This window comes from Trachurus trachurus (genome assembly GCF_905171665.1).
Source record: "Trachurus trachurus genome assembly, chromosome: 19".
NCBI lineage: Eukaryota > Metazoa > Chordata > Actinopteri > Carangiformes > Carangidae > Trachurus > Trachurus trachurus.
Genome location: NC_139913.1, coordinates 11,268,745 through 11,291,185, shown reverse-complemented (window position 1 = coordinate 11,291,185; position 22,441 = coordinate 11,268,745). Strand labels below are relative to the sequence as shown.

The following is a 22,441-nucleotide window of genomic DNA, read 5'->3' as shown; positions in this document are numbered from 1 at the left end:
GTGTTATTGGACAAGGAGGTTTGACGTGAGTCAGTGAAGCGTCACTGGGTCCTAGTGCGCGTCTTCTCTCTGGACTGGACCACTACGGTTTTCTATGGGGGGCTCCCAGGCTTTGCTTTTCTCCCCCTTTTTCTTTTAAGATACTGGTAAGTAAGTGGTAAAACCCTATGGGTAAAACCTTTGATGTGATTGAAAAGAAAAAGGAAAATCTTTGTAGGATATTGTAATTAATTCTGTTGGGAAAATAGTTTTGTAGGACGTGTTAGCATTATGCTAACATTTGAAATTGTGTTGTTTACGTAGCATTACTGTTTACATTTACTGTTAGCTAACCACTACCATTAGCTAACTAAACAGAAGTAAACTGTTGATACCGGTAAAGTAGTTTTTTTTTTCCTGAAATATTATCCACCACTTTAATTTTCCCATCGTTTTAGCCTCTCATTTAACTACTTTAGCTTTTTTTCTTCCTTGTAACATGAAGCTAACTAACTTGATTTTTAAGTTAAGCTAACAGTTAGCCCATTTGATCCACTCAAATTCCATTCACCTTCCATTACCTTTGTTCAAAGACGGTTTGTTATCTTTACTTGTAAGTTAGCTAATGGTTGACAGTTTTAAAAGTATAACTTTTAAGCTTTTCAGGACTCTGACATCAGATTTCAACTGTCTCAGGTGTACACATTTTTACATAACAATTTAATCTGTCTATCCATTGCTGTTTCCAGCCAGCTTTTTCAATTGCAATAATTTGTTGAGCCTTTTCAACATTTCTTCTTTTACTGTTATCCCTTTATTTTTATTTTATTTTTATCACTTTTCCCCATTAATAGTACCCAGCTTCTCCTGATTGCTCCATCTTTTCCCAAATTACAATAGGCTGGTGATCTACTCAAAATGTAGATAGATAGATAGATAGATAGATAGATAGATAGATAGATAGATAGATAGATAGACAGACAGACAGACAGACAGACAGACAGACAGACACTTTATTAAAGACACATCCCAAAAAGAGGTCCATAGCACCATACAGGATAGTAACATAAGTAATATACAATAAAAAACAAATCAGAAGCATATATAAATTCCAACCTTTTAAACATCAATTTGATCAATTAAGTACTCGTTAAAACAAACTGTTGAGACTTTCCTGGTGGTTTCCAGATAACTGCACTGCTGAAAGACCTCCTGGCATTTAAAGTGGGGGGTCTAGACTAAAAGCCTGAGGCCACTTTAACCACCAGAGGTCTGGTTTTGGAGCCAGCCCACAGTAGCAACAAGTGCTTTTAGTTGGGGAGTCATTGCATGATTTACTGCATGTTGGAGGTGAAACACCCATCAGTCACTCACTACAACATTGCCTTATGGCTAATGCACTTGTGCTGCCTGAGGATAATGAATTAGTGTGGGCTGTGAGCCTGTCATCAGTCACTGTTGCCGGTCTGGCACTAGGACCCAGCAGCCGCCTCCTCCATGCAGCAGCACTCTGCCGCTACGAGAGGAGGACCAGAAATCTGCAGCTCACAGAATGAAGAGATCAAAATGATGCTGTCTGTAAAAAGGGATTAAACGTAAGCAATCTGTCGTCAGCTGCGGCAAATCCGCGGTCATCACTGTTCTACTTTTCCGTGCAAATGTTTTTTAATGACTGATGCAAATTATCTGTGTAGGTTTGGGTTTTTCATTGTGTGACTGCAAGCGAGCTAATGACAGATGCATCGTGCACACTTTCTCCGTAGCATTGGACGAGAATTGCAGCGGATGCAAGCAGGCCTTTAATGCGATCTGTTGTTTTTGTTTCTCCCCCCTCTTCCATCTGCCGGTTTTAGTCTGGGCGCCACCTCGCTACCATCGGCTGCTGCTGGTGGAGAAAACAGATTTGCCACCGGGGGTTGAGAAGGGAGACATGCCGTCGCTGAGCAGCATCCACTGCGACGCTTGACTGACCATGATGAAGACCGAATCCACATCCAAGAGCACCGGCTCTGGCTCTACGCTCAGGAGCCCATCCCCGCACAGGAACGCGTACGAGGCGGGGATGCAGGCCCTGAAGCCCGTCAAAGACAATGCTGCGAACGGGGACATGCAGGAGGGCCCCCGGGGGCGCAGGTACGGCTCCAACGTGCACCGTATCAAAAACATGTTCCAGCAGATGCAGACCGTACCCCCGGCGGCCGATGCGGAAGGAGAGGAAGCCGTCGACAAGAACGCCGACAAATCGGTGCGGCTCTCGCTCCCCAGAGCCGGGAGCCTGAACGAAAACGTGGACCACAGCGCGCTGCTGAAGCTCGGCTCCACCGTGTCCGAGCGCGTCAGCAAGTTCGACACGAAATCAGAAAACGGGCACCCGCGGGCATCGTCGCCCAGCTACTCCAAGCTGCAGGAGACGCGCCGCATCTTCGAGCAGCAACAGGAGAGGCTGCAGCAGCAGCAGCAGCAGTTGCAGGAGAAGCAGCAGCAGGAGAAGCAGCAGCAGCAGCAGCAACAGCAGGAGAAGCTGGCCACCACCAGAGTCCTCCTGAAGACAGACAAGGCCTCAGGCTTCCAGGACGGCAGGTTGGACGTTGTGGCTCGTTTCAATGGCAGCACAGAGTCCCTGGACAGCCTGGACACCAGCGAGGCCGTGTCCCCCACGGTCAGCCAGCTCAGTGCTGTGTTTGAACGGGCAGCCGAGCTCCGGAACAACCTCCACCGCCTCTCTTCTACCCCACCGCTCCCCTCTCGAGGGGTCAGCGCCAAGGTGGGTGTGTTGAACTCCAAAATAATCACAAAGAGGGTTAGTGCCTTTGCAGCAGGCAGCCAGGAGGAAGAGCTAAGCAATCAGAAGGGCGAGGAGAGCCCCATCGGGCGGGTGACTCCCCCATCTGAGAGCATCAACGGGGGCCGAGCTGCCACGGCTGCTGAACTTTCCAGTAATGTAGGAGAGCCGGACGAGCAGAGAGAAAAGACTGTCTCAGATGCAGGCGTTAAGGCCAAAGCTGAGGACCGCTCTGGGGCCATCGAGTCCAGCAGCAGCACATCATCACTGCAAGGTGACACCCACACCTCGGTGGAGAACGGAGAAGCCGCCGGGGAGAAGCAGAGCTTTGCAAAGGGAGGCGACACGGCGAGGGATGCAGCAGAGGAGGAGGACAGAACTCTGAGAGACGACCAGTCGGGCCGTGACTCTGTGGATATCAGTACCTACAGCGCGGTCGGGGAGGACTTCGGAGGGAGCCAGGTGGACGAGGAAGAGGACGAAATCGATGACCGCTACGAGCCAGAGTCCAGCTGTGTGGAGATCGAAGGGCTGCCCACCGAGGAGAGCCCGCCTGCTGCCAGGAAGATCCGCTTCAGCACGGATCCCATCAAGGTGAGGAGGATATAAAAAAACAGAATTAATATTAATGAATGCAGGTAGAACATGGAGACCTCCTTAATTACACCAAGGTGCTGAATCTGCTTGGGAGGGATGTCTGTATTCTAGGTGGGGGGGTGTTGTTGAACCTGACCTTAAAGCTTATCTACTGCCGTACAGTCGGCCAGTGTCCCTGTCAGCTGTTTTAATGAACTCACTCAGCTTCTGCCGGTGTCAGGATGATGCTGACATTTTGATTTTTTTTTTTTTTTTTTTACCCTGTTTCAACACGGGGCTTTGCACACACACACCGCTAACACCCTCCCCTTCCACAACAGCAGCTAATGGTTGATCCTGCATTCCTACTGTGCAGCTGACATGGGCCCCTAAAGAGCTGCAATGTAGATACTTATCTGAAATGTGGTGGGAGCTGCTCCTGTAAATGATTGCACACACTGAACACACAAAAGGCCTGGATAATTAGCCTTGTTTGTTTTAGAAAAAGTGAATCCTCTGTCATGGCCAATGAAACGTCATGGACAGTCAGTGTTAGCTGAGAGAGGAAGCGAGAAAAGAAACCGTGATCTTCTCTTGGACCAGCGAGATGAGAGAGGAGGAGAGACATGGAGAAGGAGGATGAGGAGGAGGAGGTAGAGTTGATTTAAAGTGTCTCTCTGTGTCTGGGGGTGGTGTAATGATCCGGAGAAGAGCATCGGATCCTCTGCAGCTCAGTCTCGCCGCTCTGCTCTTCTGCTCCTCTCTGCCTTGAGGTCTGAGGCGTACAGAGCCTCTGCCTGCTGAAGCGAGGCCCTGACACTGTACATCACAAACACATTCCCTCCTCACACAGAAAACGAGCCATTTCAGTGACTAAGGGCTCCTGTCCCGCATCAGGACCAGGCAAGTCGAAAGTTGCTCTTGCTCTCCTCTCATGGCTGCACATCGGTGTCCTTAAACCCTGATATTTCAAAAATAACGCACAAACGCTCATAAAATAAACATTTATAGCGATATACTTAAAAGAAATTGATCAGAATTAGATGAGTAGCTTGATGCCACTCTCATGCCTCAGTAGTAAATGGGCCACAACCTGCAGCGGTTAGGTTAGCATGCTAGTGTAGCAGAAACTCTGGCATCAGGAGAAACAGGTCACCTGGCTCTGTCCAGTATACCTAAATCAACTCTCCAGCACCTCTCTAATGCTCAAAGCATGTTTCCGAAAATGTTGTACTGCTCCTTTAATATCTAACTATCATAACTAAGATGACAGTGACAGTGGAACGTATGGAGCGCCTGAAACTTGATTTCAAATGGTCTAAAACATTTCTGACCAAACAGCTTTAGGGATTATTATTATAAGTTATTACGTAGGTTTGTTTTGAACATACTAAAACTTTTAACAGTAAACATGACATGAAATCAGTAAAAAGTAAACACCACTGACAGTTCAAGCGACCGGCCTGTGGCCTGTGTTTTTCATAATCTACTGAGAAATGTTGCAGAACATAAGATGAAGATTTTCAGACAATGTGACAATGCAACACAATGTGGGTTGCGAAATATTAGTTGAGTGTTGCAGATGATTTTTTGTGGAAGGAAATGTATTCAACACATTTGCTGTCAAGGTGTCAAGGGCAAACACAAAGTGTCTTGCTAAGACATACTGTAAACATACCCCAGCAAGGATCTTACCTTAAGTATGTCTACTACTGGATAACGTCTAGAAATAAAGAAACACAAATACATGAATTAAAAAAAAATTAGAGCTGTAGCCTAAAAAACAGACAGAAATGAGATACAGACTTATCTGTGATTAGCTATTGTTGAGCTCTAATAGCCACACAATCTAGAGGAAACAAACTGTCTCCCCTCCTGCTGCAAATCCCATTTAAATCAGGCCTGAGCTTAGCATGCCTATCATGCAAGTGTAAGCGGGAGAAACAGATTTCTGTCACATTATTTCATCCTTGTGAGATCAAAGATGGATATCAGGAGGAAGCGTCATGTATGGCGCGATAAAGAAGTCATAAAAACCCCAGAATTTGGTTGTGACCCTACAGCCGTCATCGGAGAATAACCTCCTACTGTGTCCTTTCACACTGTATCATTGTGGCCTTTGTTATGGAGATTGATGCAGGGGTGGATGAGAGTAAAAAGAGTTGAGGGGGGGGGAGGTGGGGGGTTAGTCGGGTGAGGGGTTGTTGAGGTCAAATGGGAGGGGCGTTATTATGCAGCCCAAATGTCATGCGACTGTAAAACTGCCAGCTCTTAAGTCACAGTGTCAGTTGGTTTCTCTTCCAAACAGGAAGTGCCCATTTTTAGTGCATATTTCCCTCCTCTGTGCAGCTTCTGGCCGCAGTTACGTCTTGTTGTGGCGATGGCGGTTGGATGTCTGGGCGCATGTCTTTCTTTGTCCCCGTTTTACACTGAACACTCCTCTCTCTCTCTCTCTCCCGTCTGTCTGTCTCTCTGTCTGTCTGTCCTCTCAAAACTGGCAAAAAATAGCAGTTCTGCTTCGGGTAGAGTTCACACTAGAGCCTTTGTTTGCTCCTCCTGACACTCTTCCTCTCGCTCCTTCTTTTCTCCTTTTTTCGCTCTTTGTCACCAGTCTCCTACTGTTAGTAAAAATAGCAGCATTGTTATCGTCACAGACTTGCCTCGCTTTTCAGGGGCAGCCTCCTTAGTTGAACACAGGAAGCTGCTTCTCATGTCTTATTTATTTGTTTCTGCATGTTTGTTTTGGCTTCTTCATTTTTTTTTTATCCTTCAGTATCGGGTCTACTGTAGTTCATGATGTAGTCTGCTCCGCTGGCATGTTGTGATTTTTAATTATTTATCCCATTGTTGGTGGCGAGCATTTAAAAAAAAAAAGAAGAAGGAAAAAAAGTAGAAGATAATCCACTGGATTTGCACACTGTGTTTCCTCCAAACCAAAAATAATCTGATTTATTTTTCATGCAGCAGAATCACCTTGCTCTCGCATCACCTAGCCTACTCTAACACTTTTTTTTTTTTTTTTTACCCCCCCCTCCCTGAATCAGCACCACAACACACACACATTACACACACTTTGTCGTGGGTTTCTGCTGCCTACACAGCTCTGAACAGCAGCCCTGCCAGCCGGCTCAAAGAACACCTATGATTTTCTTCCTCCCTATGTCATTAGCACAAACAATGGCTGCGCTCATGTTGTAATAAACCGAGGCTGTTGAAATTTGATAGAGACGCAGAAGGAAGTATTGCAATTTTTTTTTTTAAAGGCTGCCATCGCAATGCCCACAAAATGCAACCTTTGGTGGTTTTGTGTTCACCGTTCAGGTCAGCCAATGAGGGATCGCCTGGGGAGAGGCAATACATCACCATATGTCAAGGTATCCTCAAACTGTCTATTACTTAGACTCAGTGGGCCTGCAGTATTTCATACAGTGCATTACTCACAGCCAGGAGGGGTGGGAGAGCAGACAGATTATCAGCAAGGTCACTCTGTCCCACTTCTCAGTCCTGCAGTGGTGGTGGGTTGCAAGCGAGTTTTTTTTAACGTGATGTGCCCACTCGCTCAGGTTACTGCGACAAGCCACGTTATGCAATGTGTTGCTCATGATGTCTGAGTGCTGTTGTGTCTTGTCTAACCTGCCATCATGTTGTCAAGCCAGGGGAAAAAAACAACAACAGCAGCAGACGCTGGTTACAGTGATCTGTGAGGCTGCGCCTGTACAGTATGAGAGGTTTATACATCTTTCCTGCCAGTTAGGATAACACTTTGTTGATCCAACCAAAGGAGAGCATAAAGGATAAGACTGATATTCTACATGTTTCTTACTGTCAACAAATCCTATGCATAGATAAAAACAAAAAACATGTGCATCTGAATTCAGAGATGCTATACTTTCTCCATTTGTTGGGGACTACTTTCACATGTGGATTAATTCAAATCTGATGCTTAAAATAGACCAAAATTGCTGTATATCTATGGAATAAACACATTAAGAGAATATCTAGGCAATTGAATCGAGTCAACTGGACTTAGTTTTTGTCTTTTGAAGACGTTTAGCCCCTTATCCAAGTGGCTAGCCAGTCCAGTCCACATGAACTGATGAAGCCACTTGGATAAGGGGCGAAACATCTTCAAAGTCCTGTCAACTTGATTCAATTGACCATATTCACAGCGTCGCCATCTTTCCTTACGTCATCACTCGGCGTGGGTAAACAAACCGTATAACTGCTGCGTCCCTGGCTGCAAGCCGTACAAACGTCAGGAGTCTGATAAACTGCTTTCCTCTCATCGCTTCCCAGTTGATACAGATTTAAGGAAGGCATGGGTTGTAAAAGTCCAAAGGGACACCGGGCCATATTTCAAATTAAAACGACATTTGAGTTAAACTGATTTGAATTAAGTTAGCCGGCATTAGCTGCAACTGCTAACGTTAACATTATGTGACGGCGTTGAATCTTCCCACCCAGAGTGACGACGTAAGCAAAGATGGCGACGCTGTGAATATGGCTGATTGCCTAGAGATGCTTTTGACCTGGACAAATGAGAACTTGCACAGCCATGGAAAGAGAATATATAATATGTTTACTGTAAAGTGACCACTTAATATGATATTAAGTATAATGCAAGTAAAGAATATTCAAAAATTCATACAGTAATACTTAATGTGCAAATTAAAAAAATATATCGTTAAGTCTCTGTATCTGTCCACATATATTATAATACCATTCAGTCCTCTGTTGGTGACCTTATTCCCGTGCTGCCGTGTCTCTCCCCGGAGTCAGCGCTAAGCCTAAACATGACTGCTGACCATGGGCTGGCCTGCCAAAATAAGATGGGCTCTGGTGCCATGTAACCGTTACTATGACAAAGCCACCATATCCATTTTGTTGGCTGGGGGCGGCAGTAGCCAGGGCCACATCCCTGTTTTCAGTCTGCGTGTTGCACATCTGGGATCCAGATTACAGCCCCCCCCCCCCCCCCCCCCCCCCCCCCTCTCCCAATTTAAGGAGGATTACCAATAATTACCTGCTACTTCTGGGCATGTTTGACCCAGTGATGTCATGTTACTCCAAACAGGAGAGGCGCTTCTTTTTTTTTTTACGGCGTCGCCTAAATTTGACAGCTCGATGAAGCGTCACTTTTGTTGTTAGTTGCTTGCTTGTCTTTTTATTTTAATGCTCTTTATTTTCACTATGTGAATGGAAATCTTATGTACAAAGGGCGGGCATAATAAGCTATTGCTTCAGCTTACATCTTTTGGTTGCATGTATTACTGACCAATCTATGCATTTTGTCAGTCTCTTCTTTTTTTTTAATCGACCAAATGAATAAATAAATAAACTTAACTAACTAAACTCAAGCATTGCGACCCTCAGATGACACATATACACTGAACAGCAGGAGCAGCCATTTCACAGATCTCACGTTTTGTGCGGCATAATCACCTTAATTCACTTTGGCATTTAAAAGCAGCAGCTCACATGCCCGAAAAAACAACAACAACAAAAAAAAACTGTTTAAATAATTTGCGAAAAGAGTATGGCCTATTAAAACGATGATGGAAAGTTGGGTGCTAGAGAGTGTGGATAGACGGAGTGGAAACACACTATTTCTGTTGTGAAAAAAAAAACCCAATGGCACAACCTCCACACGTTCTATTGGCTGAATCCAAAATTAGATCTGTTTTTGGAGAGTTAAAGAGGGAAAGAAACACTGTTGACATGCTGCTGTGGGCTGTGGGGGGGAGGAGGAGGAGGGGGAGGGGGCACGGGGACGGACCTGCTAGTTACACTACCGCAGCGTTACCCAATTACATCGTGCCCGGAGGGCGATCAAGATGGAAAACCAACGCAGCAGCAGCAGCAGAGCACACAGGCCTCCAGAGCAGCTCTATCATTTAGTCATCCCTCTGTCACGGCAACTACATTATAAAATGGTAGTTGTCACTTCCTTGCTGTTTTTTTTAATACCCTTTATAGTCCCAAGTGGGTGCTCTTTATAGACACAAACACAATCTGTTAGCTGGTGAGTGGCTGGAGCTGGAGCTGCCCACAGAGCTTTTGTAGGACATCCCAGGCGGCTGGTAGCAGAGGGAGGGAGGAAGGGAGTTTCCTGGCCATCTGTTAGCTCCTCTGACCTACTATCTGCCACAACTGGAACAGTGTCCTTCTCGACCCCTCCCTTCCTCCTCTCTTCCCCCCCCCCCCCCCCTCCGCCACCCTGCCTTTAATCCCAGTGTTTGTCTTCCAAAGATAGCCACCTCACCGGTCCGAGGAGCTCATCGACTGCTCTACATGCTTAACGTGAGTGAGGTTGGTGGTGGGGTAAGAGGTTGCATCATGCAGGATCTCATTAGTCTGTCTGCCCTGTGTGGGGATCATTGTCCAATAAGGGGGAGGCGAAGGGGGGGAGGGAGAAAATCCCCCCCCCAGGAAGCGAAAGTGTTAATTCTGTGTCAGTGAGGCAAGATTGTAGCCTAGCCCTGCTGCATCATGGCGACACTGCACATGAACTCGCTCAAAGCCACGGGTCACATCACATCACACACCCAGTATTTGGCTTTTTTTTTTCTTTCTTTCTCTTTTTCTCCTCCCAGTGCCACGTTATGGGATGCTCAACTTCCTCATTTGATCCTCTGCATTATCGTTGGGCCCTAAAACGAGGGCACCACACGCCACCAGCTGTGGCCTCTTGATCTTTAAACTCAAGGAGCGAACCTGTGCTGCAGTGAGCACGCAGGCTGGGGAGTGCACTGTTGTTGTTGTTGTTGTTGTTGTTGTTGTTGTTGTTGTTGTTGTCATTATGCGCTTTGTTACTTACAGTGCGATGCAAACCGTGCATTTTGTTGTGCCTGTGTAATCCACATTCTGCTAATCCCTCTAAATACAAAGGTAACCTAAATCAAAAGCCATTAGACGTCAATGCAGCTCCCATGCTATCTGTCATCTGCAGCAGGGTGAGCTTCAATTTGATCACTTGAAACTGAAACTGTGATTTAAATAATAAACAGTAAGGCTGGAATTAATCTGTCAATATGTTTTCTGATTAATTGTATAAAAACAGAGGTGAAGGATCCAGGTCTAACTCTTCAAATTGATTGTTTTTTTTGAACAACAGCATAAAAGGAAAAGATATTCTATTTACAGATGAGGTGAAGTCCTAACATTTGATAAGATGGTAACATTTTTGTTTGATAAACTACTAATCGATGGACATTACAACTGTCAAAGGAATAGTTAAGCATTTTGGGAAATGCACCCTTTGGCTTTCTGGCCTAAAAGGGATGGTTGCATAAAAACTGGAAGTCAGGGAAACGGTTAGCCTCTCTCTGTCCGAGGGCAACAAAACTTCCCTAAAAGCACATCTGAAGCTCGCTAATTAACACATTATACTGTGTATTGTTTGTATAGTCTGTGCACAAACCAGAGCCTGGATATAATATTTGTATTATGGAGGCTAATATGTGCTGGAATTGGATTTGATTTCTTTTTTAACAGGGGCCAGTCTGCCTGTTTCCAGTCTGTATGCTAAGCTAAGCTAAATAGCTGCTGCAGGTAGCATCATATGTACATACAGGGGTGAAGGTTATCAATCTCAATAATAATAACTTTATTTATATAGCACCTTTAAAAACACAAGTTTACAAAGTGCTAAACAAAATGACATAAGAGACAAGTCACATATGCCATAAGCAAAAGCAACACATGCAATACGAGAAGCCAACAACAATTTGAGACCATGAGGACTCAAATTAAAACGCAGGATGCAGTTGATTAGATAAAATAAATAAAAAGGGGGTTATACATGATACAAAGAGATAAGATGAGATACAATAAGATAAGAAAAGATGGGATACAAGAACATCTGAGTAAAACTGTGATAGAAAGATGATAGAAAGAAGGGATGACAAGCAGCCTACATTTTTGAGTTTGATCATTTTAGTAGTTTTTAAAAGTGTATTCAAGGTAAAAGACATTCACTTTGACTGCAAATGTGAACTCTTGGATGGATTTTAATATTTAAGTGCGAGGAAAACGAGCCCTGTCATCTTTTGTGCGAACAGACAGCGATGATGAGATAGCGATAGCGATGTGGCTCAGGGTGATGATAACATTTTAGACTCTATTCTTATGGGCGAGGAAGGCTTAAAGGTAGAGGCAGGAGCTTGTACAGTGTTCAATGATGCATGAAAATACAATGATACTGAATAAATCTGAGAGAGGAGGGGCCGGTTACATTTCAAAGGCACTGTCAAAACTGACAGGCTCTTCACTGTGGGGGTTGCCAGGGAGACGAGGCCCAATATGACTGAGGGGTAGGCTACACCGAACTATACGAGATGCTACTTAAGCCAAACTAGACAAGTGAGAGATGCACTTAATAAAAGTAAACAAAGAAAGCAGCAGACGGCACAAAGGACGATGGAGAGAGAAGACTAGAAATGAAATGAAATGCACTGAAAAACGAGTGAAAGGAGAAAAGAGAAGAGAAGGTCCAGCACTGAATTAGTGTGGCTAGTGGACCATGCGAGGTGGTGCATGCATAATCACCTTGGAAGACTGAAAAGTGAGGCTTTTAAAGATTCAGCGTACTCTCTCTCCCTCTCTGTCTCTCTTTCTTCGTTTATGTGTGTGTGTGTGTGTGTGTGTGTGTGTGAGGCCTGTGAACAGCAGCTGCAGAAGGCCCTCCATTAGCATGCTGGAGGTGGTTATGTAAACTGTCATGCTGTTAGAGACCAGAGTGAATGTGGGAAGCCGGGGCCCTTGGAAAACAGAGGCCTCTGTCTGTCTGTCTTCACGGGAGCGACTTCAGCGGCGGTCGTGATTGATTTTCTCTCAGTGCGTTTTGATGCGCACATCACCGCCGTGAAATGAAGTGGCTCCGAGGGCTCTGGGCGAAAACGCTCGATAAGTTTTTATCGCGTTATGTCTGCATTAAAAGTTGTGGTGAGTTCTTATCAAACAATGAATCCGACTCGTCTATCTATCTATCTCAGCTGCACGGCCTCCGAGCTCATGCTGCCCATGCATAATTGAAGAGTTACTTCTTGATTGAATAAATCATATCCACTTTTCTGTTTGTATTGGCTTTAAGCAGAGGAATACCTCAGGAAGTAAACTGAATCACCGGATTTAAACTGTACTGCTACTTACTCATGCAAATACGCTGTAAAAATATAATCATCTTTACTTAAACCGCAGTCTGCGAGGTTTCTATGTAAGTGGATTTGCATTTTGCTCTCTCACCTGTTGATACACACACACACACAAGCGGTTCAACATTTACCAGGCTCCCCACAGTGCACAGGAAGTCACGTGTTTTTCTGTTTTCAGTAGCAGTTTCTATATTTGGAAGCGAGGCAAGAAGAACGGGGTACTAGTAGGACAAAACATTGATAAGTCTCCATGGCTGCAAAGAAAAGAAAGAAAGAGGCACCTACAGAAACGTGAACGTCAGCGCTAAAGCACGACAGGCAGGGAGGGGCGGCCGTCACAAGAGAAGAAATAGATTGGCATGTTTTTGAGAAATATGTTTTGTTTACTGGCTGAGATTTAAATGGAAAAAGTTGATAGTTACCACTCTTGTATCTTTACAGTGTTTATATGGAGCTACTGTAAAGGGACAGTGTAGCTTGGTTTAGTACAAAGAATGACAGCTAAGTGAAACAACCAACTTGGCTCTGTTTAATTATAACCTCTCCATAAAACCACAAGTTCACATTCTCACTTTTGAATAGATCCACATTAAGTGTTTCCCCTGTTTCCCGTCTTTGTGCTAAGCTAGCTGTCCCCTGGCTCTACCTTTATATTTAAAGGGATAGTTCAACATTTTGACAAATTGTCCCATTGCCATAATCCCTATAGTCTTAGCAGTAGGTTCGTTACCTTTAATTGTCGGTGCAAGCTATTTTAAGAACGGCGGATAAATGGAATATCTAATCTAATCATAATCCCTATAGTCTTAGCAGTAGGTTCGTTACCTTTAATTGTCGGTGCAAGCTATTTTAAGAACGGCGGATAAATGGAATATGGAACGTGATGAGACGGAGTTGTTTTAGAGGTAAATTCATGCAAAACCGCTGATGCACGTTCCCGTCGGGGGCAGTTTTTTGGCAAGCAGTCTTTGCATTTGCCTTGAAAACAACTCTGTCTCGTAACGTTACGTTATTATCTCATAGTGTGGTGAATGTGCAGGAATGTGCAGGTCACAACTTGTCCACCAGAGCGTTTTGGAGTTGTTGGATTGTGTATTTGATGAGTTTGATGAGGGGAACCAAGAAATCCCATTAGCCTCCGTAGCGTAGCTCTGAGCAACTCGCAGCTCTGCTCTGCCGTTCTAAAAATAGCTTGCACCGACAATTAAAGGTAACGAATTTACTCCTAAAACTATAGGGATTATGGCAATGGGCCAATTTGCCAAAATGTTGAACAATCCCTTTAGTGGATGGACATGAGTCTCACAAACGAGTCTCTGCTTTAAATTATACAACAAAATCCCAGTGCTTTTTCACAGCGCGTCTGCCTTTCTGTGTTCTAATTCTCAGTCTGACCCTGCGTCTCTGTTCCCTCCCTCAGGTATTCGCCACCTACCCCAACGAGGATTACGACAGGCGTAATGAAGACGTGGATCCCATGGCGGCGTCTGCAGAGTACGAGCTGGAGAAGAGGGTGGAGAGGCTGGACCTGTTCCCCGTGGAGCTGGAGAAAGGTACTCACCGTTACGAGAGCTGCACTCCCCCCTCAGTATTGATCCAGATTCTCATGTACAAAGCCAGGCACAGAAAAAAAATGGGTATAGTCAGAAAAAAGTATTTATTTTAACCTAGTTGTGGCAGTGTTGTTTGCACTGTTTTAGGACACAATACAAGAAAATTCACATTCTTTTAAAGGCATTTGAAAAGCAATTTTGGTTTATTGAGTAAGAAAGCCTTCGCTGTTCACACGCTGGAATCTTCCCAGCTTCCTCTTTCCCACAAGGCAAAGAAAGTGCAATGACATTAGCCCCCATCTCTCCCCAGTGAGCCACACTTCCAACATCCCTTCAACATTATGGTGCATTAATATATTTATAGAAGACTATATTTAGAGTTGTGTACAGGGCAGGTTACGCGGGATACCATATGTGACCACATTCAACTGATTTGCTGCAGAGTGCACTAGTGTCTACATTAATTTAGTCATGGAAAAACCAACAACAAACGAAACAACAGCTTGGCTCTTGTTATCAGTTCAGAAGTGTGAAGACAGAAACAACGCTCACAAATGAGGACACTATCTCAGCACATCACACCTCTGGCAGCAAATATTGGTGTCATCACAGATTCTGATCAAACTTTCAAAACGCGTATGATGAAGGCGCTTTTATTACAACTATTAATCAATGCTACGCTCATAAGGAAAACCTGCTATCATGCTATCAGCGGTGAAACCCACAAAGACACGTTTCCTGTTAGTCTGGGGATTTTTTAAAGATCCTACATCTACTACTTCAGAAATGTTTGATGTGGATTTTCCCCTCAATATACGTATGTGTTCATTTAAAATGTTTGATTGGTTTAATTGCCTTTTCTTTTCTTCTAAGCTGTGGTTTATAGATGAAAGGGCCTAATCAAATGTCCTAATTTGACAGTTTGGTATTTAATTGCAGCGTATGTGGATTATTCTCAGAAAGATCAGTAGATCAGGTAGTTATGTTCATCTGACAATCACGTAAAGGACTACTAGACTGCTATGGGGCTGTGTTTTTGTGAGATGTGAGGTAATGAAGAAGACTAATAGAAAGCAACCTTTGATGTAAACAATACACGATTGTAAAACAGTCCAAAAAGTTGGCATTGTATTTATGAGGAAGGAAATGCATTGTCAGATGTCAGCCAAACATCTAAATCTCAAGGCTGCTGGCATTCCTCACATTTGACTCACATGACAGTAAAACAGTTAAACCAAAACCTGTAAAACATGAGTTACAACAATAGCGTGGTTACATCTATTCTGGTATCACCTACTTCCCCACAGACGGTGACGGCCTGGGCATCAGTATCATCGGGATGGGTGCAGGGGCCGACATGGGCCTGGAGAAGCTGGGCATCTTCGTGAAGACAGTCACAGACGGAGGAGCGGCGCACAGGGACACCAGGTACGTTGTCCGTCCTCCTCGTTTCCTCATCCGGCGAGGAGGACGCACTTCGCAGCTGAAACAGCCAATTTCAGACTCTCTCTTCAAACTGACGAGGCCTTTCGCCTTGTACGCCATCTGTCAACCCGACAGTAGCTATTTCCAGGAGTGGATGCCTCATTGTCTCGTTTTTGATACCTGCCAACTGCAAATAGGTCTCGCTGCCAAGCACGAGGATGTAAAAAATTGAGTTTTGCTTGCGTGGGCTTAAGTATAAAGATGATGTACACAAGCCAGAGTTGAATTGTTCCTATAAATCCTCAGCCTCTCTCTCTCTCTCTCTCTCTCTCTCTTTACCGTCTCCTCCAGAATCCAGGTGAATGATCTCATCGTGGAGGTCGACGGCACCAGTTTGGTGGGCGTCACCCAGAGCTTTGCCGCCTCTGTACTCAGGAACACCTCAGGAACCGTCAAGTAAGAGTCGCTCTAACTGTCATTTCACACTCACTCTCACACCGAGGAACACACATTATCTAAACGCTGGTGTTGTCATGGCATCGCCGCTCTGATAATATTCTGGATATCTCAAATGCTATATTATGAATTTGTGTCAGATGTTGTACATTCATGGAGGACAAATCATTCTGACTTACGTGTCACTGTTTCCAACGATCTTTAAAGGGATAGTTCAACATTTTGGCAAATTGGCCCATTGCCATAATCCCTATAGTTTTAGGAGTAGGTTTGTTACCTTTAATTGTCGGTGCAAGCTATTTTTAGAATGGCGGAGCAGAGCTGTGAGCGGCTCAGAGCTATGCTACGGAGGCTAATGGGATTTCTTGGTTTCACTCATCAAACTAATAAAATACACAATCCAACAACTCCAAAACGCTCTGGTGGACAAGTTGTGACCTTCACATTCACCACGCTATGAGATAATAACGCAACGTTACGAGACAGAGTCATTTTCGAGGTAAATTCATGCAAAACCGCTGATGCGCGTTCCTGTCAGGGGCAGTTTTTCGGCAAGCAGTCTCTTCATTAGCCTCGAAAACAACAATAGCGTTGTAGCATGCTATGACTATAGGGATTATGGCAATGGGCCAATTTGCCGAAATGTTGAACTATCCCTTTAAATTTTCCTCTCAAAATTTTTATTTGACAAAAAAAAAAAAGCTACAAAACCCAAGATAACCCCACCAGCCTCAGCTGTACTTTGTTTAATGTTGAGTAGCAAATGTCTTTGGACATTTATTTGAACAGAATCCATGCTGCAGTTGCCTTGGCCTTTCTCTAGGTCTCTAGCTGACACAGCTCAGAGCGTCATTTCAGTTCACTATCACCACACCTCACTGTGACACACAGCATTCTTGCTGGAGGAGATGGTTTCCTCTTGATATATAGTCATAGCCAGCCCCACGCGCGGCACTGACGTCTACCACATCCTGCCCATTCAACTCACCAGACTGTAGATTTCTATCTCGAGAGTCTCCAAGGGTCATGATTATACCCTTCAGTTTTGAAAAAAAAAGCTCCTTCTGGAGACATCCTGAATGAGGTCCAGAGACTCGACAGAAAACCTTGGTTATCAAATACAGTTTGAATCAAAAGTATCATTTTGAAATGCCAGGGGGCTATTTGTAGTTTGGCACTGACTGTTCCTTTTGTGCTTCCTTTTTGTCGTCCAAGCTCATTCATAATTCAGGCTTTAGTGGTCAGCGTCGTCGGGGTAATTGTTAGTGTTGTGTGACTTGTGAAGATCAGAGACCTCCATAGATAGCTCATACATTATGGATCCGCTGCAGTGGTGGCGAAGGGCACTAGAGCTCAGACCTATTCATAAAAAGAAAACAAACAAAAAAACGCCATGGAGACAAATAGAAGGAGGGGAGTGGGGCAGGAAGTGTGTTTGAGAACGTTTAATTACCCGTTAGTGCAGCAGAAATTGAAAGGCTGCAGCGGCTGGCTTAACAACCGTTTGTGGCTCCATCATGATCCACTGTTCTTTTTCCATGTTTACTGTCTTGTAATTGGACAAAGATTTGTGTGAGCCTGCATCAGGAAGCATATAGCCTCTGTAATGAACTGTACAATGAGCTAAAGCAGTGGACCAACAGCACAGACACTGCCTTTGTTCACGCATAAACAGGAAGCCATTTGCTGTCATCAGAGAGCAAGCACATTCCTTACTGCATTTATACATAGAATATAACTCTACGCACTAGTGTATTATATATGAAAAACACTCTCACCGTCCTTGTGGAAACACTGTTTGGCTCCTCTGTGGTCAGGAGGAAAAAAAAAACCTCATCATGTATTATTTATCACGCACGCACAGTATCATACAGTATCTGAGTGTGGTTTGGGGTTTGGCGGTTTGCGAGAGGCGATGTTTAAACCGGACGGGTGAATTTCTAAAACGCAGGTTTGTGATCGGGCGAGAGAAGCCGGGCGAGCAGAGCGAAGTGGCCCAGCTCATCCAGCAGACCCTGGAGCAGGAGCGCTGGCAGAGGGAGATGATGGAGCAGCGCTACAACCAGTACATGGACGAACAGGAGGTCAGTCTGAGGATCCCAACGACCAAACCACTTGTTTCTTTCCGTCATTCTCGAAAAGGTCGTGGCGCAATGTCTGCACATGGAGCGAGGGTGCAGTGCTTACTAATCCATTTTCCCACATCCCCTCCCCCACCCATTCCATGCACACATGTGTTAGTGCCATGAAAAACATTTTTTTTTGAGAATTCAATGTAATATTTATGTGTATGATCTCTAAATGTTGACCATACCGTACCATACCAACTTGATTTATAAAGCACTTTAAAAACCCAGTGGACCAAAGTGCTGTACAAAATTAAACACAAAAATATACAATCGGAATAAGACATAAAATATACATAAAACAAAACAGAATAAAAACAATAAAAATAAAATAGATGAAAATAACACGATATAAAACCAATAAAACAATTTAAAGCACAGCACATAAATATATATAAAAAAAGTAAATGTGTACAATAAGATCAGCCTGTAAAACACAGAATATGTGTAGCACGATGTTACACTGCTGAGTTGTTGTCTTGTCAGTATCTAGCTGGGATCAATCTCAGTTATGTAAAATATTTTAAGTAATAATGTGAAAAATTGGGACTCTCGCAGCGGAAACATCCTCAACAAGGCCTCAGTAACTAATGTGACCTTATGAACTCGCTCAGGCACAAAATACTGTCTCCAAATGAAAAACGAGGCTGGTTTTTGCAATCATCCGTTGGTCCTGGACGTCCTTGTTTCCCCCCCCCCAGGATTATGAAATTCATCTGAGTACCATCGTCAGCAGAAGTAACTCTGTCTGGTGTGGCTGTGTTGTGTTGTGTTGTGTTGTGTTGTGTTGTGTTGTGTTGTGTTGTGTTGTGTTGTGTTGTGTGTGCGCCTCTGGCCCGAAGCCACTCTGTTGTTGTGTCCAGCGTGTAGTATCAGTCTGATTAAACGATAAGCTCAGCTCCAGAAAATGGGGACAAATCAGGACGACTCGAATGTTGTGATCTGGGACGTCCTTTTGTTTTGTTGATTTGGTGATTTTGTTTTTATCTCTGTGTTAATTTGACACAAACGAAGCAAAAAAAAAGTCTCTAGTTTCATTAAAACAACAAGAGGAAGTTGCCTCATTCATGGTGGGTGGTTCTTGAAAAGCATTAGGTTGTATAATGGAGAGTCTCTGCTCTTTTGAGTTTGGCACCATCTAGTGTCGGTTCAGTGTCATTGTCAACAGCTAAGCACTTGTTTCATTGTTTTTTTTTTCCTATTTTCCTTACTGTTCTACTCCAACATTTAACAATAAGATGAAAAGGATTTTTTGTTATTTCTCTCAGAAATCCACTTTACCTCCCAGAAAACCACAGGAAACAATAACCAAAAAAATCAATCTGGTCCCCGCAGGGAGCTGAATATGGCACAGATGAGGAGGAGGACGAGGACGAGGAGGCCAGCCCGCCGTATCCCAGCGCCATCGAGGTGTTTGACCTGGCGGAGAACGAGGACATGTCGCCCCTGGAGACGGACCCTGAGAAACTGGCCCATAAATACAAAGAGGTGAGCGGTTCATCTGCGTAACTGTGTAGTCAGTAGTCACAGTTAATTTCCTCTGATGTGTCCAATGCTTACAGATGTATTTAAAACTCTCTCTCTCTCTCCTGTGAAGCTCCAGATAAAGCACGCTGTGACCCAGGCCGAGATCCAGCAGCTGAAAAGAAAGGTGAGGTGTTGTTGAATAACCGATATGTGAGATAAGAGTCACCACTTGTCCTGAAGGAGGAAGGGGTTATTGATTGTTCTCCACCGCTCCACTTGTGTGTGTCCAGCTGCACCACGCGGAGCAGGAGAAGCAGCGCTGGCGTATGGATAAAGCTCAGCTGGAGCAGACCCTGCACGAGAACAAGGAGCGCATGGAGAAGCTGGAGGGCTACTGGATGGAGGCGCAGAGCCTGTGCCAGGCCGTGGACGAGCACCTGAAGGAGACGCAGTCGCAGTATCAGGCCCTGGAGCGCAAGTACAGCAAAGCCAAACGCCTGATCAAGGAATATCAGCAGAAGTAAGTTTTTTTTCAGCGTGCGATGTATTCCATTTGAGCTAAAACACACAGCCCCTGACACACTCAAACACACCATCATCATTATCATCTGCTGCTGTTGCCCACAGGGAGATCGAGTACCTGAAGAAGGAGACGCAGCGTTGTGCACAAGAAGGGGTTGAGGCCTCTCTTCTCAAAGAGGAGTCAGGACAACTCCAAGAACAGGTACGGAAGGAGACCTTTAGGAGTTTTAACCTGCTTCGCTCCGTCCGTCAGATATAGTCAACGGATGGACAGCAGCACAGTTAATAATTAATGTTCAAATACAAAACGTGGATGGATTAAAGCAGCGGGAAATGATGACGAGTGACTTTAGCAGCACATCAGTTCTTCTCAGCTGCTCTGACATGTGCAGGAGGGGGAATTAGAGCGTTTATTTCTTCAAGTCATTATGCTATTAACTTAAATTATATATTATCAACCAAAGGTTCTCATATTGACTTTAATTACATAGCTTAAGAAATGTATAGGCTATTAACTATTAAACAGTTTTACACTGAATTTAGCTGCGGCTTGAAGAGGTAACGGTTTTTCTTTTTCAGGGCTCATTAGAACAAATTTGGCAGTCAACAACTTCTTAAGTCAGCCTAGTGGCATTTATACAAGGCTTAAAATAGTTTTCAATGAAGCTTCAGTAATAAAAGCTGAACCTCAGAGGACCATATTTAGTCAGTGTGTTGTATTAGTTATTAAAAGCAAAAACGTGACTCACACTGAATGTGATAACATGAGCAAAAAGTATTTGAGTTTGCCAACAATGTGAGAAAACGTCACATGTATTGTGTAACTCAGACTGTAAGATAATTAAACAAGTTGTAACTGTGTTCCTCTCTCCTCTTCAGGTGGCTGACCTGGAGTGCAGGGTCGAGGAGCTGAAATCTGAACCTTTATAAAAATACATTTAAAAAAGAAGCCTTTTTTTTCTGTTTTGCATCAGAAAGCAGAACTTTGCCAGATGAAGTAGAAGAAGATAGTGTTATTGTTCTTGGAATGAACTGCAGGGTATTTCTTGATTCCAACCTGAGCTTGGTTTCTGGTCGCATACTGTAAATGTGTCCTCAGGCTTTGTATTTCAGCCACTTAACCCTTTTAACTATATTTTTTCTGTTTAACATTTACGGGAACACGAGGGACGGTTTTATCACCACAAACACAGACTCTGTCGAGCTCTAGATGTACTGTTCCTTTTCTTTTCTTTTTTTTTTTTTTTAACTTTCAGAGTTCAGTATTTAATCCCTTAATTTGTGGTTTTGTGACAGACCAGGCTGTTGCTTTTAATTGCCAAAAAACAAATTCCTCTCTTTCTTTTTTGCCTAGTTTTGTGACCTTTATTTTCTGAGTTTGTACAGACGTGATACTGTGTGGTTTAACAATCAGTTTGGTTTGTAAAAATTTTTATTATGTGTATAACATTTAACATAATATAAACTAATGAGATTGAGGGTTGTTGTATATTTATGTGATGAAGGTGTGTAAATTGGACGGAGATTGCACTGAAGAAGACATCACACATGGTGCTTCACTGGAACGGAGGACGGAGAGACGGGAACGGGTCTTGAGGTGTCTTTTAGAAATTGTACAAACAGTAACCCAACCTTCGTAGGGGTCTTGTCACTTAACCCTGAGAAACCACCTGCTGCCTACCTTTCAGAAGTGTTTGTGTATTTTTTACACATTAAGACTCACTAATGAGCAACCAATCCTTTGGTTTCAACCCCTCGCTTCTTTCAAAGAAAAAAACAAACAAACAAAACAAAAAAAATTACCACAGAGACAAGCCTCCACAACTGCTGTGCCACAAAAATGAAAATGGATCCCCCCTCCTCTCCCCCTCTCAAAAATGGATGTTGTCAAGGACTTGTGTAACTGGTATTAGTTAGGACTACTGATATAAAGAAACCTTAGTGGACTGGGATGTTTTAAAGAAGCCGTTACAAGCAGCAAAGTTACAGATTTGAAAAAAAAAAGCTCGTCTCTAACCAGCAGCTGCACTTGACACCGCTGTGTGTAGCACATGGAAAAACACTGCCGGGTTTCTACCTGTTTCAAATGACGCACAGTTTAACATGAAATTCAGTCTACTTGTGTCAACTGTCATACCAGTATGTTTGTATAGTTCAGGTAATACTGAAATATTTTACTTAATATTTATAATATAGTCAAGGTGGAAATATGAGCTAACAAGGACAAAAACTGACAAAATCAATGCAAAAAGCGACGTTCAATAGACAAAGTTATACTGTGTCATGTAAAAAAAAATTTAAAGTAGTAGATCTGGATGACATTGAAAAAAAAACAGGCATGGTTATGAGTATTTTCATAATATTAAGGCTTGTACAGTGCACATGCTTTGCATTGTATGTTTT

General features: G+C 43.8%; 1 protein-coding gene across 1 annotated transcript; it reads left to right on the top strand.

The window, feature by feature from the left end:
• Positions 1-1,506: 1,506 nt before the first annotated feature.
• On the top strand, positions 1,507-22,299 carry LOC311002293 (neurabin-2-like). The gene is made up of 11 exons (XM_083993614.1): positions 1,507-1,574; positions 1,833-3,355; positions 13,910-14,042; positions 15,350-15,470; positions 15,819-15,923; positions 17,875-18,007; positions 19,385-19,537; positions 19,647-19,700; positions 19,807-20,036; positions 20,144-20,240; positions 20,918-22,299. The coding sequence occupies exons 2-11, from the start codon at positions 1,952-1,954 to the stop codon at positions 20,966-20,968; spliced, it is 2,481 nt and encodes an 826-aa protein (XP_083849740.1). The 5' UTR covers positions 1,507-1,574; positions 1,833-1,951; the 3' UTR covers positions 20,969-22,299.
• Positions 22,300-22,441: the final 142 nt, after the last annotated feature.

Coding starts and splice junctions, on each gene's coding strand:
- LOC311002293 (XM_083993614.1), top strand. CDS start 1,952: ATGATGAAGACCGAATCCACATCCAAGAGCACCGGCTCTGGCTCTACG. Junction 15,471..15,818: donor GCGGCGCACAGGGACACCAG/GTACGTTGTCCG, acceptor CGTCTCCTCCAG/AATCCAGGTGAATGATCTCA. Junction 15,924..17,874: donor AACACCTCAGGAACCGTCAA/GTAAGAGTCGCT, acceptor TCTAAAACGCAG/GTTTGTGATCGGGCGAGAGA.